This window comes from Gracilinanus agilis, chromosome 2 (genome assembly GCF_016433145.1).
Source record: "Gracilinanus agilis isolate LMUSP501 chromosome 2, AgileGrace, whole genome shotgun sequence".
NCBI lineage: Eukaryota > Metazoa > Chordata > Mammalia > Didelphimorphia > Didelphidae > Gracilinanus > Gracilinanus agilis.
The window spans coordinates 645111595-645135911 of NC_058131.1; the positions used below are offsets into that span (position 1 = coordinate 645111595).

Here is a 24317-nt window from a genome sequence, read left to right on the forward strand (position 1 = left end):
AGTGGTTTGGGAACCAGGAGTGGTCTTTGGCTCTGAACCTGAAGAGTAAGGTGGAGGTTTTAGAGCCGAGGGTTAAGGGAAGGAAGCAAGGAAACCTGGGGTGGATAGTAGTTCTGAGGAAATTGGGGGAAGAGAAAGTTGTTGTCACACCTCAGCCTGTGGAAGAGTTGTTATCTTCTCTCCCCTTCCCTCTGGGAGGCAAAGTTGCCTTTGAATGTTAAATCATCCAAAATATCCTCTTGAGGGTATTCTCCAGCAAAGGTACAGTGAGGCACATACAGCAAAGCCTCCTAAGTTCAGGGTTCTGATTAAGTTTAATAAGTGCTGTAATATAGGGTAGTGCTGTCCATTTCCCTTTCCTCATGCAAAACAAGTCCAAATGCACAATGGTATTAGAATTTAGGGTGCCATGGATAGGCCATACCTCTTGCTTATCAAGGATGTAATGTGACCATCTAACATTACAAAGAGAAGTTAGTTTCTTTTTGTTCAAGTTGTACAGAGCCAGTTTGTCCCAGTTTTCAAGTATACACCCCAAAGAGGAATCTCAGGGTGTTGGATTTAAAAATCAGTTTGACAGACTACTGAACTATTTCTAGCCTGGACAAGCTACCCCTAGCCCCCAATGTTTCCCAGCACAGTCATCCTTATCTCCCCCTTCAGCCTAAAACTGAAGTTATCTTATCTAATGAATATTACCCTTCTTGAGGAATGTTTGTCTGTGTTTGCCTGCTTAACAATATTTGCCTATTTAATGTATGTTTGCCAAATGCTTCCAGACCCCTGACCCTGAAACCCCCCTCCCCAGATGCTTCCTGACCACCTGTCCCTGACACTACCTTGATAATTATGTATGTACCAACCCCCTTCCCCAAACATTTCTATATAAACTCTTGGCTGAGAATTCCAAGGGGTTGGTTCAGGCATGCCTCTCTGCCTAGGGACCCTAGCTATTATTGCTAGTAAAGAATGAACCTCTTCTTGCATATTGCATTGTCAGTGTGATTCTTCCTCCAGCCATGATGGAACCTGGGTTAGGTATTAAAATTTGGGTACAACATATGGGGGCTCGTCTCTCATGGCCAGGAAAGGATCCACTGCCAGAAGAGCCAAGAGGGTGAGGAGATCTGGGGTTGAGTGGCCTGTGCATGTGGTTGTGTGAATGTGTGCTTGCATTTGTATGAGGAGGAAGCCTACCCCAGGCCCCCTTCTGCATGTGTGTGGATGTGTGATTGAACTGATGGGGAAGGTGATGCCCTGGTAAGCATACAGCTAAGTGGTTCGGCTTGCCCCGCCGCTCCGGGATTGATAGGGAGGAACCTAAGCCAAGCTTTCCAGCCATGGGCACCCCTTCTACCTGTTTCTGAGAGAGGACTGGAGCAGTATGCAGTTCCTTTTGATCCATGCGGACAAAGGTTGGAAATCCTGGGAGCAAGTGCTGTGTGTGACTGGCAGGCCATGTAGACCAATTGATCTCTCTATTCCCTTGGAATTACTACGGGAACTGGTGAGGTTCGATGTCTCACAGGACCCCAAAGCAAAAGGTTCGAGGCCTGTCTTTGGAGTCCGTCCGGTTGGTTCAAGTCCAGCCTGATTTTCTTCGGGATTGAGGCCCCAAGTCAGGGGTTCGAGTCCCCTGAGGAAGGCCAGTGGACGCACTGGAGGTGGGGAGGAGAGAATGGACTGAGGCAGGATCCCCACATTAATTGTTTGGGATCTGTCTGGGCTCCACCAGGCAAGTGAGTGTGAGTGTGCGCACCTTTGTCTTGTGTTGTCTTGGCCAGTCAGGAATCTGTCAAGTTTAAACCATCCTTAGTTCGTCTTTTGTGTGTCCTGCCTGGGTCTGTGTCTTTGGTGTTATTTCCGTCCTTATCATGAGCCAGAGTAAGTCAACAAGGTGCTTGCTGGTTTCCCTGGCTTCAAGGTGAGTTCAGAGGGGAAAACTGTAAATATTCTGCAATTCCCCTTCCCAGTCTACATTTCTAACCTCCCAGACTGGAGAAACTGTGCTGCTGGGGCTGCAAACTTAACATTCAGACTGGAGAAACTGTGCTACTCAGGCAGCAGACAATATTTGAATAGGGAGAGGATTCTAAACAAACCTCCCAGACCTGGCAGCAGATTTAACATCTGAACAGGAGGGGATTTGAAAGTTCCAAGTTCTTTCCTTAAGAAACACAGCCAGCCTAATGAATAGCTCACTTCCAACCCCACACTGTAAACAGATAGCAGTTTGTTTAGGTGCTACAAGAAGCATTTTGTTAGAAATCACAGCCAAAAAGAGAGACAGGTTAGATCAATCAGAGCGAAAAGCACAGGGAAAGCTAGGGGACAAGGAAGTCAGCTCAGCCAATCAGATGGCTGATCGCTGTACCTGAGTTGCCTCAGTTGAAGGGGCCAGTGTGCTGCAACTGTTTTAATGAGCTTTCTCACTGCAAATATTTCTTTTAAACATGGATCCTAAAGAACTGATTTTTTTTCCTTTTAAAGCATGCTTGTCATAAGGTTGTATATTTCTGTTTATTGTTGTTTTTGTCACAGTCTCGTCTCTATGTATTTTTAAATTGGACATTACAAAAAAAAGAGGGGGAATTGAAAGATTGAACTTCCCACAGTCAAAAATCCTCAGCAGAGGACAAAAGAAAATATCTGTTAAATGATTATTCCTCTTTCTTCCTTTGGATGGGCCCCCAAAGGAGTGAAAAAGGGAAAAATTCAGAGCAGAAAAGGGAGATTTTACTCCACAATTGGAAGCATTTTGACTTAAGATCTGATTTTAAGGGTTGAGGATTGCTAATGATGTTGATATGGTACAATGTAATTTTATTTATTGTGGTAACTGTCAGTCAAATGTGAAATATTAACCAGATTTTATTGAGCACAGAAACTCATGGTTAGAAGTTTGTTAAGCCTTGGTTTCAGTGAATTGAGAATTGTCTAAATGTGGTTAATAACCAGTCTGACACAGAGAGGGAAAGTTTATTCTATAAGGTTAAAAATTGTATTGGCTACTTTGTAGATTTAAAAGTCATTTGGAAAAAGTTGTAATGTTATTATTGAGAACTTATTCTAGAATTTAAACTTGGGATTTTAAAATGAGATGTTCTTTTAATGTATGTGCTGTCAGAACTAGCAACATGTAATCATATGATACACAAAAAGTTTTTAAAGTGGTTAATCTATGCGTGGATTTTTTAATTTAAACATTTATTAATATTCATTTTTTAATATGGTTACATGATTCATGCTTCTACTTTCCCCTTCATCCCCCTAAATACCCCCACCCATGGCCAATGCACATTTCCACTGGTTTTGTCATGTGTCCTTGATCAAGACCTATTTCCAAATTGTTGATAGTGCATTGGTGTGGTAGTTTCGAGTCTACATCCCCAATCATGTCCACCCCGACCCATGCATTCAAGCAGTTGTTTTTCTTATATGTTTCCTCTTCTGCAGTCCTTCCTCTGAATGTGGGTAGTGTTCATTATGATAAATCCTTTAGAATTGTCCTGGGTCATTGCATTGCTGCTGGTACAGAAGTCCATTACATTCGATTTTACCATAGTATATCAGTCTCTGTGTATAGTGTTCTTCTGGCTCTGCTCCTTTCCCTCTGCATCAGTTCCTGGAGGTCTTTCCAGTTCACCTGGAACTCCTCTAGTTTATTATTCCTTTTAGCACAATAGTATTCCATCACCTGCATATACCACAATTTGTTCAGCCATTCCCCAATTGAAGGACATACCCTCCTTTTCCAGTTTGTTGCCACCACAAAAAGCGCAGCTATAAATATTTTCGTACAAGTCTGTTTATTTATGATCTCTTTGGGATACAAACCCAACAATGGTATGGCTGGATCAAAGGGCAGCCATTTTTTTACAGCCCTTTGAGCATAATTCTAAATTGCCAGCCAGAATGGTTGTATCATTTCACAACTCCACCAGCAATGCATTAATGTCCCAATTTTGCCAATCCCCTCCAACATTCATTACTCTCCCCTTCTTTCATTTTAGCCAATCTGCTAGGTGTGAGGTGATACCTCAGAGTTGTTTTGATTTGCATTTCTCTAATTATTAGAGATTTAGAACACTTTCTCATGTGCTTATTGATACTTTTGATTTCTTTACCTGAAAATGGCCTATTCATGACTCTTGCCCATTTATCAATTGGGGAATGGCTTGATTTTTTATACAATTGATTTAACTCCTTGTATATTTGAGTAATTAGACCCCTGTCAGAGTTTTTCATTATAAAGAATTTTTCCTAATTTGTTGTTTCCCTTCTGATTTTGACTACATTGTTTTTGTTTGTACAAAAGCTTTTTAGTTTAATATAATCAAAAATATTTAATTTACATTTTGTAATTTTCTCTAACTCTTGCTTCGTTTTAAAGTCTTTCCTTTCCCACAGATCTGGCAAGTATACTATTCTGTGTTCACTTAACTTATTTATAGTTTCCCTCTTTATATTCAAGTCATTCAACCATTCTGAATTTATCTTGGTGTAGGGTGTGAGATGTTGATCTAAACCTAATCTCTCCCATATTGTTTTGCAAATTTCCCAGCAGTTTTTGTCAAATAGTGGATTCATATCCCAAAAGTTGGGCTCTTTGGGTTTATCGTACACTGTCTTGCTGAAGTCATTTACCCCAAGTCTATTCCATTGATCCTCCTCTCTGTCTCTTAGCCAGTACCATATTGTTTTGATGACTGCTGCTTTATAGTATAGTTTAATATCTGGTACTGCTAGGCGCCCTTCCTTCACATTTTTTCATCATTTCCCTTGATATTCTTGATCTTTTGTTATTCCAAATGAAATTTGTTATAGTTTTTTCTAATTCAGTAAAGAAGTTTTTTGGTAGTTTGATAGGTATGGCGCTAAATAGGTAAATTAATTTGGGTAGAATGGTCATTTTTACTATGTTAGCTCGACCTACCCATAAGCAATCAATGGCTTTCCAATTGTTTAGATCCAGTTTTATTTGTTTGGAAAGTGCTTTGTAGTTGTTTTCAAATAATTGCTGTGTTTGTTTTGGTAGATAGATTCCCAAGTATTTTATATTGTGTAGGGTGATTTTAAATGGTGTTTCTCTTTCTACTTCTTGATGCTCTAATGTGTTGGAGATGTATATAAATGCTGATGATTTATGTGCATTTATTTTGTATCCTGCCACTTTGATAAAGTTGTTGATTATTTCTACAAGCTTCTTGGTTGATTCTCTAGGATTTTTTAAGTAGACCATCATATCATCTGCAAAGAGTGATAGCTTAGTCTCCTCCTTGCCCATTTTGATACCTTCAATTTCTTTTTCTTCTCTAATTACAACTGCTAGTGTTTCTAGTACTATGTTGAATAATAGAGGTGATAATGGGCATCCTTGTTTTACTCCTGATCTTAGTGGGAAGGCTTCTAATTTATCCCCATTGCATATGATGTTTGTTGATGGTTTTAGGTATATACTGTTTATTATTTTTAGGAAAGGTCCTTCTATTCCTATACTTTTCAGTGTTTTCAATAGGAATGGATGCTGTATTTTGTCAAAGGCTTTTTCAGCATCTATTGAGATGATCATGTGATTTTGTTTGTTAGACTGTTGATATGGTCAATTATGTGGATGGTTTTCCTAATGTTGAACCATCCTTGCATTCCTGGCATAAATCTCACCTGATCATGGTGGATGATCTTCTTAATTACTTGCTGGAGTCTCTTTGCTAGTATTCTATTTAAGATTTTTGCATCTATGTTCATTAGGGAGATTGGTTTGTAGTTTTCTTTCTCTGTTTTTCATCTGCCTGGCTTTGGAATCAGTACCATATTTGTGTCATAAAAGGAATTTGGTAGGACTCCTTCTTTGCTTATCATATCAAATAATTTGTATAGTATTGGGATAATTTGCTCTTTGAATGTCTGATAGAATTCACTTGTGAATCCATCAGGCCCTGGCGATTTTTTCTTAGGGAGTTCTTTGATGGCTTGTTCAATTTCTTTTTCTGATATGGGATTATTTAGGTATAATATTTCTTCTGCTGTTAATCTAGGCAGTTTATATTTTTGCAAATATTCATCCATATCTCCTAAATTGTTATATTTATTGCCATATAATTAGGCAAAATAGTTTTTAATGATTGCCTTAATTTCCTCTTCCTTAGAGGTGAGGTCTCCCTTTACATCTTTGATACTGTCAATTTGGTTTTCTTCTTTCCTTTTTTTAATGAGATTGACTAGTACTTTGTCTATTTTATCTGTTTTTTCAAAGTACCAGCTTCTAGTCTTATTTATTAATTCAATAGTTCTTTTACTTTCGATTTTATTAATTTCTCCCTTGATTTTTAGTATTTCTAATTTAGTTTCCATCTGGGGATTTTTAATTTGCTTGCTTTCTAATTTTTTGAGTTGCATGCCCAATTTATTAATCTCTGCCCTCCTTAATTTGTTAATATATGCACTCAAGAATATAAATTTCCCCCTAAGTACTGCCTTGGATGCATCCCACATAGTTTGGTAGGATGTCTCATCATTGTCTTTCTCTTCAATGAAATTGCTGATTGTTTCTATGATTTCTTCTTTGACAAATTGGTTTTGGAGAATCATATTGTTTAATTTCCAATTGGTTTTTGATTTCCTGTCCAAGTGCCCTCACTAATTATTATTTTTATTGCATTATGATCTGAGAAGGTTACATGTATTATTTCTGCTCTTTTGCATTTGTTTGCCATGATTCTATGCCCTATTACATGGTCAATCTTTGTAAATGTATCATGTGCAGCTGAAAAGAAGGTGTATTCCTATTTGTCCCTATTTATTTTTCTCCACATATCAATTAAATCTAATTTTTCTAGGACTTCATTCACCTCTCTTACCTCTTTCTTATTTATTTTTCAGTTTGATTTATCTAGATCTGAAAGAGGAATATTTATATTTCCCACTAGTATGGTTTTACTATCTATTTCCTTCTTGAGCTCTGCCAGTTTCTTCTTTATGAATTTGGATGCTGTGCCACTTGGTGCATATATATTGAGCAGTGTTATTTCCTCATTGTTTATACTGCCTTTAATCAGGATGTAAAGACCTTCCCTGTCTTTTTTAATCATATCTATTTTTACTTTGGCTTTGTCAGAAATCATAATAGCCACTCCTGCCTTCTTTTTCTCATTTGACACCCAAAAGATTTTGCTCATGCCCTGAACCTTAAACTTGTGTATGTCCACCCGCCTCATGTGTGTTTCTTGTAGACAACATATGGTAGGATTTTGGTTTCTAATCCACTCTGCTATTTGCATCCATTTTATGAGCGAGTTCATCCCATTCACATTCAGAGTTATAATTATAAGTTGTGCATTCGCTGACATTTTTGTATCCTCCCCTATTCCTACCCCTTCTTCTTAAACTATTTCCTTTTAAACCAGTGGTTTGCTATTAAGCCACTATCCCTTATCCCCTCCCTTGATTAACTTCCCTTTCTACCCCCTCCCTTATTATTCCTCTCTTTTTGTTTTTAAAAGCCTAATGAATTCCCTCCCCCTTCTTCTCCCCTCCCTTTTTTGACCTCCCCACTCCCCTGCTCCCTTTGGTTTATCCCTTCTGACTTTCTCAGTAGGGTTAGATAAGAGTTTTATATCCAAATGGTTAGTATAGCTTCTCTTCCCTCTCTGGGTTGATTACACTGAGAGTAAGGATTAAATATTACCACTTAATGCTCTCTTCCTCTCCTTCTTATAATAGTATTTGTCCCCTCTCCTTCCCATGCCCTCTTTATGTGTAATATCATATCCTATTTTTCTTATTCACTCAAGTTTCTCTTGGTGTCCCCTACTATTCATCCCCCTCTTTCCCACCCCCCATGTCATCTTAGACCATTTAGTATTCTACCCTCTCCCTGTGAATTATTCTTCTGATTACTATAATAGTGAATACTATAATAATGAATAGAGTTCACTACAGAGAATTATACATAACATTCTTCCACATAGGAATACAGATAAGTAGATCTTACTGAGGCCCTTAAAAAGGCAAATTTAAAAATTATAAGTTTTCTTTCTTTCCCCTCTATTTCTTATTTACCTTTTCATGTTTCTCTCGACTTTTGTGGTTGGATATCAAACTTTCCATTTAGCCCTGATCTTTTCTGTGCAAATACTTGGAAATCTTCAATTTTGTTGAATGCCCATACTTTCCCCTGGAAGTATATAGTCAGTTTTGATGGGTAGTTGATCCGCGGTTGCAGGCCCAGCTCTCTTGCCTTTCTGAATATCATATTCCATGCCTTGCGGTCTTTTAGCGTGAGGGCTGCCAGATCCTGTGTGATCCTGATTGGTGCTCCTTGATATTTGATTTGTCTCTTTCTGGCTTCTTGTAAGATTTTTTCTTTTACTTGGAAGCTCTTGAATTTGGCTATTATCTTCCTGGGGGTTGACTTCTCTGGGTCAAGTGTCCAGGGTGATCTATGGATCCTTTCAATGTCTATGTTGACCTCTTGTTGTAGGACTTCCAGGTAATTTTGCTGAATAATTTCTTTTAGAATGGAGTCCAGGTTTCTATTAATTTCTGGTTTTTCTGGAAGACCAATTATTCTCAGATTGTCTCTTCTAGACCGGTTTTCTTGGTCTGTCACTTTCTCATTGAGATATTTCATCTTTCCTTCTATTTTTTCAGTCTTTTGGCTTTGTTTTATTTGTTCTTGTTGTCTTGAGGGATCATTAGCTTCTAATTGCTCAATTCTAGCGTTAAGGGACTGGTTTTTGGCTATAATCTTTTGGTTTTCAGCTCTGATCTTTTGGTTTTCCTTTTCAATCTGGTCATTTCTGGTGTTCAATTTGCTTACCAGTTCATTTGATTTCTGAGCCTCACTTTCCAATTGCAAAATTCTGCCTTTTAAACTGTTATTTTCTTGCCTGATTTCCTTTTGAGCTATTTCCCATTTCTCTAATCTTTTCCATCTTTCTCGTCATCTCAGTTTTGAACTCTTCAAGAGCTTGTGACCAGTTTTCCTTATTTTGGAAGGATCAGGATGCTTGTTTGTTCTCTTCCTCTGTTTGCTCCGTTGCCTGGATTTTCTCTGTGTAGAAGTTGTTGAGTGTTAAAGATTTCTTTTTCTTGTTGTTAATCTTTCTCTTCTGAACTTCCTGATTCTGGGTAGCCATTGTTAGCCCAGCAGCTTCTCAGCTTTATCCTCGTGCTCAGGGTCTGTCTGCAGTCTTTTGTGTCCTGAGGTCTGAGGTCTGGTTTTTCTCAAGGTCAAGTCCCCTGGTGGACCCCCTTGCTTGATCCTCTGCCAGAGGTTCCTCTACAAGTCTCAGGGAGCTGCTTCCACAGTCGTATACCCGTCTGCACTTGTTCCCCACTCAGGGTTTCAGAGCCTTTCGTTCGCGGCTGTGTCCGCCTCACCTGCGCCTCCGCCCGTGCCTGTGTTCTGTGTCCTCGCTCAAAGTCCATGCTCGTTCTTAATCTTTTTGGGGTCCTAAGTCTTGCTGCTCTCAGGAACAGACCCTGGAGCTGCCAATGATTCAATGGGTGCCCCAAAGTTGCTCTTTTTCTTTTTAGCTGGCTTTGGTGTTATAGGTGGTGTGTGTGTAGGAGTTGGGGGAGGGGTGGTTGCTCAGCCTGCAATTTAGTGAGAGCTGTTTCACCCCTTTATAGCATTGAAATGTCCCGATTCCACGTACCTTCCACGCTGTACCCTGTTGTGGGGTCCCTCCGTTCGTCTGGACTTGTTGTTATGTCCCCTTGAGGAGTCCTATGTGTTTCGGTCAGGAGAGGTTAAGAGCTGCTTTTTACTCTGCTGCCATCTTAACCTGGCCTGGGTTATTCTAGAACAAATGGTAAATCAGAATGATATTGATGGAATTTAATCAGTTATGTAAGCAATGCTTTGAGGTAAAAGGAAACTGAACTAGAAGTTCTATTCTGTTTAATAAGAGGTCTGAAAGGAATAAAAGTAAATTACTTTGAAATTCAGTTGCTTACATACTGAAAGATTCCTAAAGGACTTAACGTTATTTGGAAGTTGTGGAGTTCAAACTAAAGTTTGTTGAAAATAATTTATTATGAAGATTTTGGTAAATGCTTAATTTTAAATTGTAGGTGATCTCACTTGGTAAAGAGAGATAAGAGACAAGGTTGTTAAGTCATTAAAAACCTAAATCCAGCCAGGCAGCCTTAGGGTAAATTGTCCATAAGCTATTAAACTCTTCCTTGCAAACAGGAAGGAAAAGAAAGAAATACTTTTAATTGTTCCACTTTGATACTTAGGAACTGATATAGCAACACAGTACATAAAAAGAGTTTAAAGATGAGTATATTTTAATTGTATACTTCAGAGTTTTAAAGATATGTTCAAGCAAGTAAAAGTTGATGGAAAAGTCATGGATATCTTGTAAAACAAGTTTTTTTTAGCAGTACAGTTGTTATAGGGGTGCAAATGGTGAACCCCTGGGTTTGGAAAGGAAGCCCTTCTCAGCCTTCTGGGATCCAGTGGTGATATAGTGCAAAAGACAGAGAATGTTCTGTGGTGGTTAGAGAGGCAATTCTAGGGCTCAACTTGGACTGGACCTCTTCTGACCATCTAGGCTACTAATGCTTGAGTGACACAAGGATGGCATGAGCCAGTGACAGCTTTGGCCTATACATGGAGCCCCTCACTATGTGTCCCTTGGGATGTGAGGAAATGTTTTTCCTATCTACCTTCCCTTTTGGAGCAAGTTCCCATAATCAGCACTTAATGCAAGTTGTAAAATTAATGTTACCATCTCCCCAAACAACCTATTAGGTTAATAATTGGAAAACTATCAAATTGTTAGGGAACACACTTTGAGAAGTGAGTGAAGTTTAGTGATAGATGACTTGTAGCTTGAAGCCTTAATTTACCACAACTCAAGTTTGGATCTTAATCCTGGAAATAACCCAGGGCTTTCTCGATTTCCTCCAGAATTTGGGATAAAGAAATTTATCTGTAAAGTGTTGTTATTCAAGTAGTTATAGATGTCATATTAATGTGGGCTTTGCAAAAGGATATTTCTTTAACAGAAACATCGCATGCCAACTCTGCAAACAACTTAGGGATCAAATGTCCTAGAAGTTTTAATTCCTGTCAGAGGATGATTTCTGGGGATAAAATCTGTTGGCTAAGATACCCAAATGTTAATGTTTAATATCCATTTCTATTGTGCTAATTTTCTCTCTTTGTATCTTGTGTTCTAGTTTTTGCCCCAGTCCTGGGTTCTATACTTCTGCCTTAGGGATGGATGCTCCACTTTTGACCTGTCTGTCAGTCTGGGGAAACGGTCTCTGGTCCCCAAGCCTTCAGGACCCTGGCATTCGATGCAGAGATGCCCCTGAAGACCCTGTGCCCACAGCTCCTCTTCCTGTTCCCCCCTCTCAGAGATTCTACGCCCCTTCTCAGCTTGAAGAACTACAGAAGATTGAAACCATTGACCCTCTTCCCTTAGACATTTGGAGGAGGGGAGGGGAGACGGCATGGGACATTGTGGGACATTGTACCCCAGAGACAACATAGAACACTGTACCCCCATAGTGAAAAAGTTTTTTTTTCAGGCAAACTATAGGCAGGAAAATTCCTTTGCTTCCACTATGTACCCTTCCCCTTATTCTTAACTGACTAGCAGCTTTTGTAAAGGAATGAATTAACAACATTTAGCTTATGGTCCAGCATCAGTATTACCTGACAACCCCCACCCTTGATATGGCGTGTGCTGACACCAATCTTTAAGGGACCAACTGAGGATGTTTCCTCAGGATCAAAAGAAAAAGAAGGGAATGTTGGATTTAAAAATCAGTTTGACAGACTACTGAACTATTTCTAGCCTGGACAAGCCACCCCCAGCCCCCAATGTTTCCCAGCACAGTCTTCCTTATCTCCCCCTTCAGCCTAAAACTGAAGCTATCTTATCTGATGAATATTACCCTTCTTGAGGAATGTTTGTCTGTGTTTGCCTGCTTAACAATATTTGCCTATTTAATGTATGTTTGCCAAATGCTTCCAGACCCCTGACCCTGAAACCCCCCTCCCCAGATGCTTCCTGACCACCTGTCCCTGACACTACCTTGATAATTATGTATGTACCAACCCCCTTCCCCAAACATTTCTATATAAACTCTTGGCTGAGAATTCCAAGGGGTTGGTTCAGGCATGCCTCTCTGCCTAGGGACCCTAGCTATTATTGCTAGTAAAGAATGAGCCTCTTCTTGCATATTGCATTGTCAGTGTGATTCTTCCTCCAGCCATGATGGAACCTGGGTTAGGTATTAAAATTTGGGTACAACAAGGGTACACTCTGTCTCTGTCCAATGTTGATGCAGAATGGCCAGTTCCACACTGGAGGGTCAAACAACTGCGTGTCCACAGAGGTTGCTCAACTAATCACTGAGTGTAACACTGAGGCGAGAGGTTCCCCTAACACCAGAATGTTTTCTGATATCGAACTGGGGAGATGATAGACTCCAAAACCAGCGGCCATGCTAGGCTGACTTCTGGAGCCCATGGGAGAGAGAGCGTGAAGGAAGACCTACAAAGATATCACCCAAAAGATGGGGGGTTTCAGGAGTCCAAAAAAAGGCTCCTTTCTACCTGAGAAGCTTTGTCCTTGTGGATGATCCAGTGTACAGGAGTAGCTTTCAGGAGAGCCAAAAATGTTCATGTTGGGCACCAAATGTTGTGGTGTTACAACCTCATGTTGTGGGGTATAGCCAATGTTATGGGCTGTAATGATGAACCCCTGGGTTTGGGAAGGATACCTTTTGCAAGAATGCAAATAAGAACTTCGCTTAAAAGTAAAAAGAGAGATTTATTAGTAAGAGAGAATCATTGGCCAGCAAGACAGCATTTGTGGAACAACCCTGGGGGGTTGCTCCCAGAATCCTTCAGTCCTGGGGTTCTTATATTTTTTACAATAGTGAGAATGTGATGTTGTGTCATGGTGTGGGGTGATTCTAGAGTAGTAAACACTCAGGTATTTGGTGGGGTGTTTGGTTATCTGACAGGTTTCTGCCTGAAGGCACTCATAGTTTAGGGAACAGATGGATGCCTGAGATACAGCCTGATGGTATCAAGGTATAGCCTGGAGGTGCATCTCTATATCCATCTCAAACTAAAGGATGATCCAAAGATGATAATAATCTCAGGGTCTTATAGAAGTTATCAGATGTTCTTGGGTTAGGAGTCACAAGGACAGAAAGGAGGAAGGGAATTTCCCTCTTTACAGTTTGTCTGGGTTACAATGCCCATTCCATCTCTGTACAGTGCCCATGCCACAACCACTTATTAAGCTATTAATTATTTATTTTCTGGTTACAACTGAAACAATATTGTTTTACATATGCATCTATATATACACATTTTTCAAAGCCATATGTATGTTATGATTCATCAAATGCAAATTAGCTTAAAAGCATCACTGAATTCATAAAAGCTTTTAGTAATTGTGTACCAAGCCTACAGTTATAATGTATGGGTCAATGAAATTCTTTATGTTGTAAAAGGGTCCTCAGTCTTGGACTATATTAAGAAATATCCTTTCAGCAGTATGATAAAGTGATATGGGAAATGATTTCACTGTCAAAGTCCTGGTGTTATCAAACCAGTCATCTGGTTTTATTTGTTAAAGGTATTGATTCTATGGGGAGTAGTGTCCATATTGGGAAATAACTGTGGTATTTAAGAAGCACTTTGAATCAGAAAAATTTGAAAGAACACATTTAAGGGCTCCTGATATTTTAAAGTACACTGCTATAGAACCCAGGGTAGTGTTCTCTATAAAGCTTATTTGAAGAGTCAAGTCGATTGGAAGCTTATTCAGGATCCAAGACTTATTAACTGATTGACCTCCTGTTTGTAATCCTCTTCACATCTCTCTATTCAACAACTTCTATTGCAATAGCAGTAAGTAAGAACTTCCATGGATCCATCTGTGGTCAGTGTTCTTGGACTACTGCTTTGTATCTCATGTCTTCTTCTCATTTTGGTATGGAAAAAAGGCTTTGGAAAAGGAAAGCTTCCCCCTGGTCCTGTTCCTCTTCCCATTATTGGTAATTTATTGCAGCTGAACCTGAAAAATATCTCTGAATCTCTTTGCATGGTAAGTAAGCATCTCTCTCTTCTGTTGGGTTCATTCCTCATTCTAGTGGCAGTCAGTGTGTTTTGGGAGACATTCTTCAAGCAGATCATTCTAATGTTACAGAAGGTGGGTAAATGCCTTATAGGTTTCTAATACCCTATTTAGCAGGTGGCTTAGGCAGCAACAACTAGAAATCTCACTGTTGCCTCCAAATATGTCAACTTTGAAAAACATAGAACCACCAAAGTAGTTAGAAAGAACAATCAGGACAAGGAAGACAACCCTCTGACCAGCCACTACACAGAGTCAATTTCTGGCACTCTGGGAACACTGTCTTCAGAAAAATGTACCTCCAAAGAGAATTTTCCAGTGGGTTGAAGAACTTGGGGTCCTATACACACTCTGGGGAATGAAGGAGAGGAAACACACACTGACTGGTTACTTGCAGGCTTAGGAAAGAGGCTGTAGCCTGAGGCTAGAGAAGATAAAAAGGGTCCTTGAGATGTGAGGTATTTCTATCACTGCTATTCAGGATGTTTAATGGATGTTTAATGATCCATTGTTCAGCCTAAGAGAAAGGTAAGTCTGGAAGTTCTCAGAGGTAAGTTCCCAAGGGACAAAGGCAGATTTGGGGGTTCTACAAACCAAGCTCATTTTTGGTCAGAGCAATTTTACCATAGACCAAAACAAAAGGACCAAGAACATTGTATCCAAGAGAATCTGTGGAGAGATCCAGCTCATATATAGTGGGAGGCTGGAAGCTGGAAAGTAATAGGTTAAGCATACAGACTAGAGAGAATGAGGCATAGAAGGAACAGAGAGAGAGAGAGAGAGAGAGAGAGAGAGAGAGAGAGAGAGAGAGAGAGAGTCAGAGAAACAGAGAGAGAGAGAGAGAGAAGGAACATAAAACTTTAGCGTGGTCTCAGCATGTCAGCAGGTCAGCTCTTCCTCCTCAGATGGTCAGAGAGAGAGTGACTGAGATGAACTGATTTTATTGGGGTTTGAAGGAATGGGAGTTGCAGGATGTCCATCAAACAATGGGTACATCAGAAGTTTTAACATAATAATGACAATCAAAAGGAACAGATGGCCACAATAGTATATAGCCAGGTACTCAGGTAAGAATGAGCATGATTGCTCCATGAGCACTTTGCTCATTAGAGTCATCTTTTGAATACATCTCTAATACCTTCATGATTTGTTTATAACTGAAACCCTTCAATCTGACTTTCTACTACTAAAGGTAGGAGAGGAGGGGCATAAGTATGGGCAATTGGCATGTAGGGGCACTCCCCATCTGTTAGTCATAAGACAGGCAATCTACCTTAAGCAAATTTATTTATTTGGAAAATTTTATTTAATTAATTAATTTAGAATATTTTTTCCATGGTTACATGATTCATGTTCTTTATGTCCCCTCCTCACCCCCCTCCAATAGCCAATGAGCAATTTCACTGGATTTACATGTGTCATTTAATAAAATCTTAATGATGAGAACTATGTGATTTCCCAAAGTCTACCAAGTCCTATGAGTATGGATGTAGGCTTCAATGCCCTTCTTCTTTTGTAGAAGTCTTCTTGGAACAGTTTTATTGCTAGAAAAGAAAACATAAGAAATCTATTACCAAGTTCTCCAATAGGAGCTCATTGACTCTTCAGATATTTGCTCATATTTACTCATAGGATTAAATTATGCTATTTGTCACAGCAGACATTCAGTAATTTTGGCCTGTTTGAAATATTATCAGTCCTTAAAAATTATTTGACACTGGTACTTTGAACAATATTAGCTAGTTTTTAACAACATCTTATTATTTCTGTTAAAATCAATAAACTTGATCAGAAAATATAATTTGCCTTACTCTACCAAAGTAATTGTATAGTAAAAATAGATACAAACCTGTATTTACACTCAAATAGATACAAACTATAGAAATATAAAAGTTAAAAAATCCACATCACAGGTTTATCAAGATTTGTAAACCTGGAAATTGCCCTACTCACCATTTGTGGAAAAGAAATAAAATGCCAGCTAATACTAAATAAAAATTTAATTGAATCTTATTATAAACCCCAAACAATATTAAGAATGTTTGCATGGCTATTTCAGTTTCAAAACAATTTTTAAATTAAAATTCAAAAATTCTCAAAATTAAAATTAAATGCAAAAATTAAAATTTTGTGGGAGAGCTTTAAGGTAATACCCTGGATCTGGAAAGACTGCCTTTATTAAGAATGACAGACTGTAAGAGCTAGCTTAAAAATAAAAGAGTTGTATTCATTTGAATGTAAGTCAAATGGTTAAGTTGAATGACTAAGGGATGTAGAACAGGTGGAATGCTGCCTCCTAGAGAAGATGTGTTCTGGGCTTTTTTAACCCTTTTGACAAGAAGGCCTATGTGATTAGGGATGGGATGATGATGGCATGTTACTGGGTCTTTGGAACCTGAGATGGGTCATGTGGTTATGTCCTATGCCTCAAAGTCAAAAGGGGATGAACTGTTCAGTTTAGAGGATGATCAGATATCTGGGATATAAAATAGATCCTTATTGGGAGTGAGTTGGGAAGTGCCTATCTGTGCTCATCAAGAATGAGGGGAGAGGCCAGAAGGGATCTTCCTCTTAGATCAAAGTCACCTTCCCTAGCCATGCAGGAATGCAAGGAAAAAAATGAGTCTTTTATGTACACTCTGACTGGCACACAATCTGGGGTTTTTGGGTGTCTAGGGGAAGCCTGTAACCCCTGTATAAAGAATATGTCTCACTTCCCCTAAATTCAATAGTTTCATTTCTCCCCTTTGGAAAATAAGATGTTGAGGATATAAAACAACTTTTCAATTCACTTTAATTGCTAATTTAATAATCATAACCATGCTCAAATGAATTAGACATTTATTTATTTATTCATTTTTAAAAAACAAACAAACCCTTACCTTTTGTCTTGGAGTCAATACTGTGTGTTGGCTGCAAGGCAGAAGAGTGGTAAGGGTAGGCAATGGGGGTCAAGTGACTTGCCCAGGGTCACATGGCTGGGAAGTGTCTAAGAACAGATTTTAATCTAGGACCTCCCATCTTTAGGCCTGGCTCTCAATCCACTGAGCTACCCAGCTGCCACCTGAATTAGATATTTCATTCATATTAACAATTATTAAAAAAATTATTTCGTATTCTTTTAACTTATGCACTTAAGTACATGTTTCCTTTCTATATGCTAAATAATGTCACAATAAAACACATCCCAGTAAATGGATTTTTGTATGGGATAACAAGATCATAGGTCATTTTTTCCAACTTATAACCAAAGCTCAGCTTTCATCTGCTTGATTGTTTGAATGTCTAAAATTTCTACATTCCTGTATTTTCAACTCCTGTATTATTTTAGCTTTTGTCGATTTGCCTTTCATGATTATAGAAAACTTGCCATAACAGGAGAAAAGAGGGAAATAACTAAAATAAAGGAGAAATGTTCCTCTAATTTGGAATATTAATGCCAGGTATAAGTTTGCAATGATGCACAGCCCTATAATAGAACCTGCCAGGTATAAAACTGAAGTTTCTTTCTAGAGAATCCAGCTAAGTATCCTCTCACCTTTCTCATGATCCAGAACTATATCTCCAGTTATCCCACAGGGCTGCATCACCAACAGTTTTCTCCATAGCAGTCCTTCCAATTACATTCCCATACATTTTAACTTCAAATAGCAGTTGCCTCCAAACATGTTTAGGGTTGAATATAACTACTTCCTGTTAACAATTATATCCATTAAGAAACTATCAGGCTTCATTATCCTTTCCAGAATTCTCCTGATATCAGATTAAGAAATAATTACATTCTGAAATTCAGGAAAGGATAATGAAGCCTGATAGTTTTTTAATATAGATATTGAATACATTATAATTTACACAAACTTAGAAAAGCACTCTGGAAATTTTTTTTGCATTATTCAACTGAACAGATATTAATTTAACCTTATAACAAAATAAAACACAACTGAGTTTAAATTTTCCTACTTTAGTTAGATGTGAGACTAAGCTTTTTCCTTTGTGATTTTTCTATTTCTCAGGTTACAATAATTGCCAATATTAAAAGGGATTTTGCTCAGGGTAAATACTATTAAAATTTTCAGGGGAAAATAAAAATTCTAGCTTCTGTTATCTGGTTTAGGGAAAAATTGAAAAGTCAATGAATGAAAGGGAGGGCAAAAAGGATACTTTGCCCAGTTCAGTTGTCTTCTGGAAATTGGTAAAATCCTTCCCATTTTGGCTATAAGTTTACTTGTAGAGATGTGTTAGATGGACTCCTGGTTCATGCTGTAGAAAAACCTTATCTAGGTTTTAGCTCCCTAGGAAATGACTGAGATAATAGTTAGGGCTCCAGGGATTCTGAATGAATTCTCTACAACAGAATAAAAGATCAATAAGAAATCTAGCAAAATTAACCTTAGTAGATTTTTAATAACATTCAAGGAGTACAGGATGTCACTGGAGAATTCCCAGGTGGGAAAATCCTTTTCAATAACAACTTGTACAGTGACTTTATCCTTCAGAGAAAAATAATACTTAAAAGTGGAGGATGAATAAAATTAATTTTCCCAACTTAGAGCATAGGAGATAAAGGGAATCTATCACAAAAAGGCAATCAACAGGGTTCAATAATCTTTAAAGACAAAGAAATGTTCCAAGTAATGGTTGCACTTTGTAAATATACATTAAAAACACCAAAAATTAAACTACAGTGCATGGCCTTTTCTCCTCAGATAAATAGAATCCGTAAGGATTCCCATAAAATATGAAGACTTACCAGGATTATTAAGGAAAAGTTCAAGATTATCTTTAAATCAGAATAGAGTACTTAAATTATAATAGCTGTTCATCCCCTTTTCTTACTTTTTTACTCTACTCTTATCTGTGGCTCTGTAAGAGGGGAATTTATAGATATAGATATAGATATAGATATAGATATAGATATAGATATAGATATAGATATAGATATTTAAGGTGTGGTCACCAGGAATCAATCAGATCAGCTTGATTCCATAATCAAAATACACCCAAGTCAGGATGGCTTTTATGGTAGTTTATTTACAATTAGGAAGGTTGAAGGTGGGGAAATAGAGAGAGAAACTCTGGCTGGACCTCTCTGGCCTGGATGAGGATTTAGAGGTTAATTAAATAAGGCTACTAGCCGCAAGGCCTTGACAATTAGAGAGGCAAAGAAGCCTCCTTGAGGGTAGAGATTCTAGAATGCCAAGAGAGAGGCAAAGGGAAGTCAGCCTAACTTACTCATGTGACATTTCAGAGGGAAGCCACCTGAGGTCTCACCAGAGAGCCTTCGACACCAAGTTCAAAGCACCGACTGCCTCAACAGGAAGATACCATCATATTTGAAAGATAGCAGCTTTTAGCACTTCCTGCATCCTCCTCTAATTCAAGTGGACAAATGGCAGCCTCAACACTGCCCAAAGGGAAGTCCCTTGTTCTTGATTTGATATTTATTGTCACGTGTCTCCCCTCCCCATTAAGGGAGGTGGGTTGACATTATCTCTAGTGGCTAGTCTAACAATGAATGAAGATAAGCTAATTCCATTTACACAACCCCCCCCCATGATCATTTGGGTGCCTAGTCACCCCAAGTGATCATTTTACATAATCATCTTATACCCACAAAGGTCTTCTAACTAAAATAGTTAGAGATAAGAGGGGAATGGAAGAGAGAGAATGCAAAACCAATGTTTGCTAAGCGCATTGACAAGAAATCAATTAGGGGCATAAAATGTACATTCAAAGTAACTGTTTGAACCCCATCAGTTCAATGAATTATACCCCAAAGTTCATTCTGGATCTCTTGATGCAATGTAGATTCTTCAGACATATTTCTGCAAACAGTTCATTCTCTGGATTAAGGAGACAGCAAGAGTCTTTCCTGAGAATTTTTCTCAAACAAAAAATTAAATCTTGGATTTTATAAAATATACCTCCAAGAAAAGATTGCATTTGAATCATCTACACCCTTAACATCTCTCTTTTGGTCTAAGGCAAAAGCCAGCTTTGAAGAGGAACTTCAAAGTTTCTGTTTATTTAAGTGCTCAGGGTCTTTTAATCATAAAATATTTTCCTAATTTTTTCTTGTCCATTTGCAATAACCCATCAGATCTGTAAATGAACTTTGTTATGCTCCAGAACACATGCATGTTAATCAGAGAAGCCTTATGTTCTCTAGACAGAATAAGTAATAGCCCAACAAAAATGTGAAATTATAGCATTCAAATCAAGAGTTAATGCCTAGAATAAAAATGCATCTCATTACTGTTATCATTAAAAAAATTAACTGCTATCAATATACAATATTTTCCACATTTACCATGCCAAACACTATAAAGGAAAACACTAAAATATAAAGTTATGAATCCTGGACCTTTCCTTTGGCTCCTGCTAGAGACTCTGATATCCAGACCACAAGTTTCTGTATTTTCAGCTTTTGGGGGAATCAATACTTAGTTTAGCTTCAGCCATTATTGGCTAACATGTAAATTGTAACCTTTTGAGGTGATTATAGAGAAATCTCCATCTAAGAAATACATTAGAAATACAATGTAGACAAAACTCAGAACAAATCCAGAACTTAAGTTCTCCAGCTTTTATGAGAAGGTTTCTTGAGATCTATTTATCATCTCTGATAATCTGATAAGGACAGTTTAGTTGATAAGGAAATAAAGGACACTGAACATCTTTTAGCTCATGCTTCCAGCTCTGTCTCCAGGAGCATGGAGTTTATTACATATATTTCAAGACTCATTTCACAGAAAAGAACCCACCTGAAACTTTGCAGATGCACAGAAGTTATAAATTGTCATATCAAAACACAAAAGGTCTCATTGGCTTCAGAACAGACCAAGGCCAAGGCTGAATTTTGACTGGGTTCTTATCAGAAAGCCAAGTTGGGGAATATTTTTCTCAGGGTTGAATTGCCCCTATTAAGGTTTTGGCCTTGGCTATACCAGGCAGCTGCATTCCTGGACAAAGGGGGAGAGTGTTAGCCTTTTAAATGCTGGCCTGTTAGGAACCTAAAGCTCTTCAATAAGGCCACAATACTTTTCAACAAGAAATCACAAGGATCACAAAAGGGGTCAAAAGAGGAGTCTCAGATTTTTATCTATTCTCTTATTGGCTTCTCACATAATTCCCCTTTTCTTTAAATTAAAATGATTTATTATACAGGAAAACTTTTTAATAATGAAAAAGTTATAAATTAGTTATAACTATCAGCTATAGTTGGATCTGATAGGAGTTATAGATTAAACTGTTTATTTCTGGCTCTCTACATGTCTTCCCTTTTTGTTTTAAATGCAGGAATTATAGCTCAATTTGAATTTGAATATTCACCCTCTTTGTTTAAATTGAAAAAGGGCATCCACCTGTTGGGCTATGTGAATTTCTCTTATGAGGGCCAAGGGAAACTTTAAAGTTACACAAATTTGGGGATGAAAAGAAAAGAGGACAAAACCAATGATCCAATGATTGCTAGGCGCATTGACAAAAAAGCCAATTAGGTGGCAGTCCCCTTTGGCACAAGAATTTACATTCAAAACAAATGCATTCAACTCCCCATAGTTCAAGCAACTGTACCCCAAAGTTCATTTTTGGATCTTCTTGATGAAGTGTAGGTCTCTGCAGGCATCTTCATGGTGTCTTCTCCAAACAAGTTTGTTGTCTGCATTCTGGGGAGGTGGCAAATTTCTTATCCTGAAATTACTCTCAAAAGAATTTAAACTTTACATTATAGATTATAAAACATACATTCTCCCCCAAAGAGGGTTAAGGCTAACATCCTGATCAGATAAGAATACACGGCTGAGTTTTGGGTTGTGTGAATCAATTGGTAGAAGAAATTTAAAAATTTTTAAAAATCCAAATAAAAGAGAGAAGAGAAAAAAAGAATAAATTGTGAATGAAATGTAAAATATCAAAGTCTCATGTGCAAAAATGTAGGGAAAAAATAACTTATAGCAGGTCCTTGAATCATGGGCCAAGTAAAGCCAGGACTATAGAAAGTTACCATACTTATAAGAGAAAGAAAAGGACCAAATTTTTTGTGAGAAAGGGAAGTGTCTTTCCCTGGTCTGATTTGTCTGCACTTGAGCCAGGATGATAGCCAACATTTTGTATTTAACCAGGATGAAGCTCAAGGAAGTCCAGCCTCTAACATATGTCAGAAAAGCTGCAACTTCGAACCCCAATCTAAGTTTAATTCCTTTAGTATCGGCATGAGAAAGTTCTGTCAGTCCTTCCTGGATTCGTATAGTCTTTTTTGACCTTGTGGTACTAGGTTCTGTGCAGTTTCTCACCAATCCCATTGGACTGGGTGATTTCTTTGACCTTGTGGCTCTTTTGTTCCCTTCTCCTGGAATCAGACAGAATCATTAATTATAGTCCCATAATATTTACCAATTCATGGCAGGTTTCCATAGACTAAGGCTTTGTGGTTATGCATTAATATTAAACTTATATTACTGTAAAATCAAAAAGGATTAACATTGATTATATGTACTCTAAGTACAAAAAATGAGAAAAAGTGAAAAAAGTCAATTATTCTATATATAAAAAATTAAAAGGAAAAGCAATAAGACAATTAAAAATTCAGGGAAAACAATGTTTTTTAAGTAAAAAAAGTTTTAAAAATCAAAATTATATATATATATAGTTTAGATGTAGTGAAATGTCTTTTACCCAAAAGTCAGATCCATTTTCTGTATGAATAAAACAAAACCTTGATCCCCATATTATAAATCTGGGGTATTGTTTATTTCTTTGTATCTGTAATTAGTTATTCTAACTGATGTTCAGAAATTATACAAAGAAATTAATTTACAAGAGGTTCAAACTAACTTTCATTGAAACATCACTTGGGGTATGTATAGTTTCTTTAGTAAACAGTGGAACTTATTTTCTTGCTATATACATTCGAATTTCTGGGGCTTCAATTATTATGTCACTTTGCTTTTAATATGGCAAAAGGAGGGAAGGGAGTATAACATTGTTTGACTTCAGGTAAGAGTCAAGGATTATTTATCAATGATATCTTTCTTTTGAATGGTGAATCCAAATCAATAATCCATAAATGAGTAATATCAGTTGCTAATCCAATGACTTTTACCTTAAAAAGTAATTATTACCAATAGCATTTGAAAGGTTTCCAAGATTTACATACACAATGAAAAATTATAATGTTAAAAAATATGATAAACAAATTTTCTTTTCAACAGTTTCTCAATGTATAAATTATCTGGTAATTCTTTCCAATAATACAGAAAAAGAGTTAACAGCTTTGCTTTGAATTAAGTTTTCATTAATGTTATCTTGATTAGAGATGATTAAGGCAGGGGCAGGGGCTGGTTATTCACTTAGCTCATTGTGATAATTAATTTACTTTAAACTTTTCATTCATAGTACAAATCATATATTATTGTAAATAGGCATGATCAATTTTTTAAAAATATCTTTTACATATAGTTTACATTTAAACATATGTTTTCAGTTTTCACAAAGTAAGGTACATGTTTTGATAACATTCAATAACAATTTTATTAAAACCCAATATTTATATCACCTTTGCTTGCAACATTACTGTCTACATCACATCAAAATTCAATGAGGCTGCTAATTACCCCTCTAGGTTCTAAATTTACTGTAAGTACTGCAAGGAAGGGGTTAATAAGTTTGTTAGAAGTTTTAAGTTTATTTTTTTTAGAAGCAAGGAAAATTCCTTTCCTCAGTGACAGTTTTTTTCCTCTGTGACTATTTAAATTATTGTACTTGTAAGATTTACATGTTTCGACATGATATAAAATTACTCTTCAAAGGTTATTGATTTAAAACTTCAAAATTTGCAACCAGGTACCTTGGAATATTCCTACATTTGCAAATAATAGTCCCTATGGATTACTGAGATGATCAATATTTCTAGTTAATTACATTTTTCACTTACACTGTTATAATATTGACAAGTTTGTTAATTAGTTATAATTGCATCAACATCACTACAGAATAAAAAACATTATAATAATATTAAAGCCATTGCAATCAAGTACATATTAACACTGATATCAAATTATTATGAGGGTTATGCATTTTATTATAATTTTATATTCTAGATTTTAATGCATTACTACAAATCACAAATATTATGAGAATACAAATTAATTTCTTGTGTCATAATGCATGTTAATTTTCAATAACATTTGATAATAA

The 24317-nt window shown here is 37.3% G+C and overlaps 1 protein-coding gene across 4 annotated transcripts in view; it reads left to right on the plus strand.

Moving 5' to 3' along the window:
• Positions 1-24317, plus strand: part of LOC123238230 (cytochrome P450 2C19-like) — a 406797-nt gene that overhangs the window by 354732 nt on the left and 27748 nt on the right. For 2 of the 4 annotated variants that reach the window (XM_044665707.1, XM_044665711.1), the window contains exon 1: positions 13911-14090. The exons of 1 other annotated variant lie outside the window; for it this stretch is intronic. In XM_044665707.1, coding sequence (XP_044521642.1) covers positions 13911-14090 — 180 coding nt within the window. Of the gene's footprint in view, positions 1-13910; positions 14095-24317 lie in introns of those variants that run through there. One more of the 4 variants, XM_044665709.1, reaches the window with a different exon arrangement.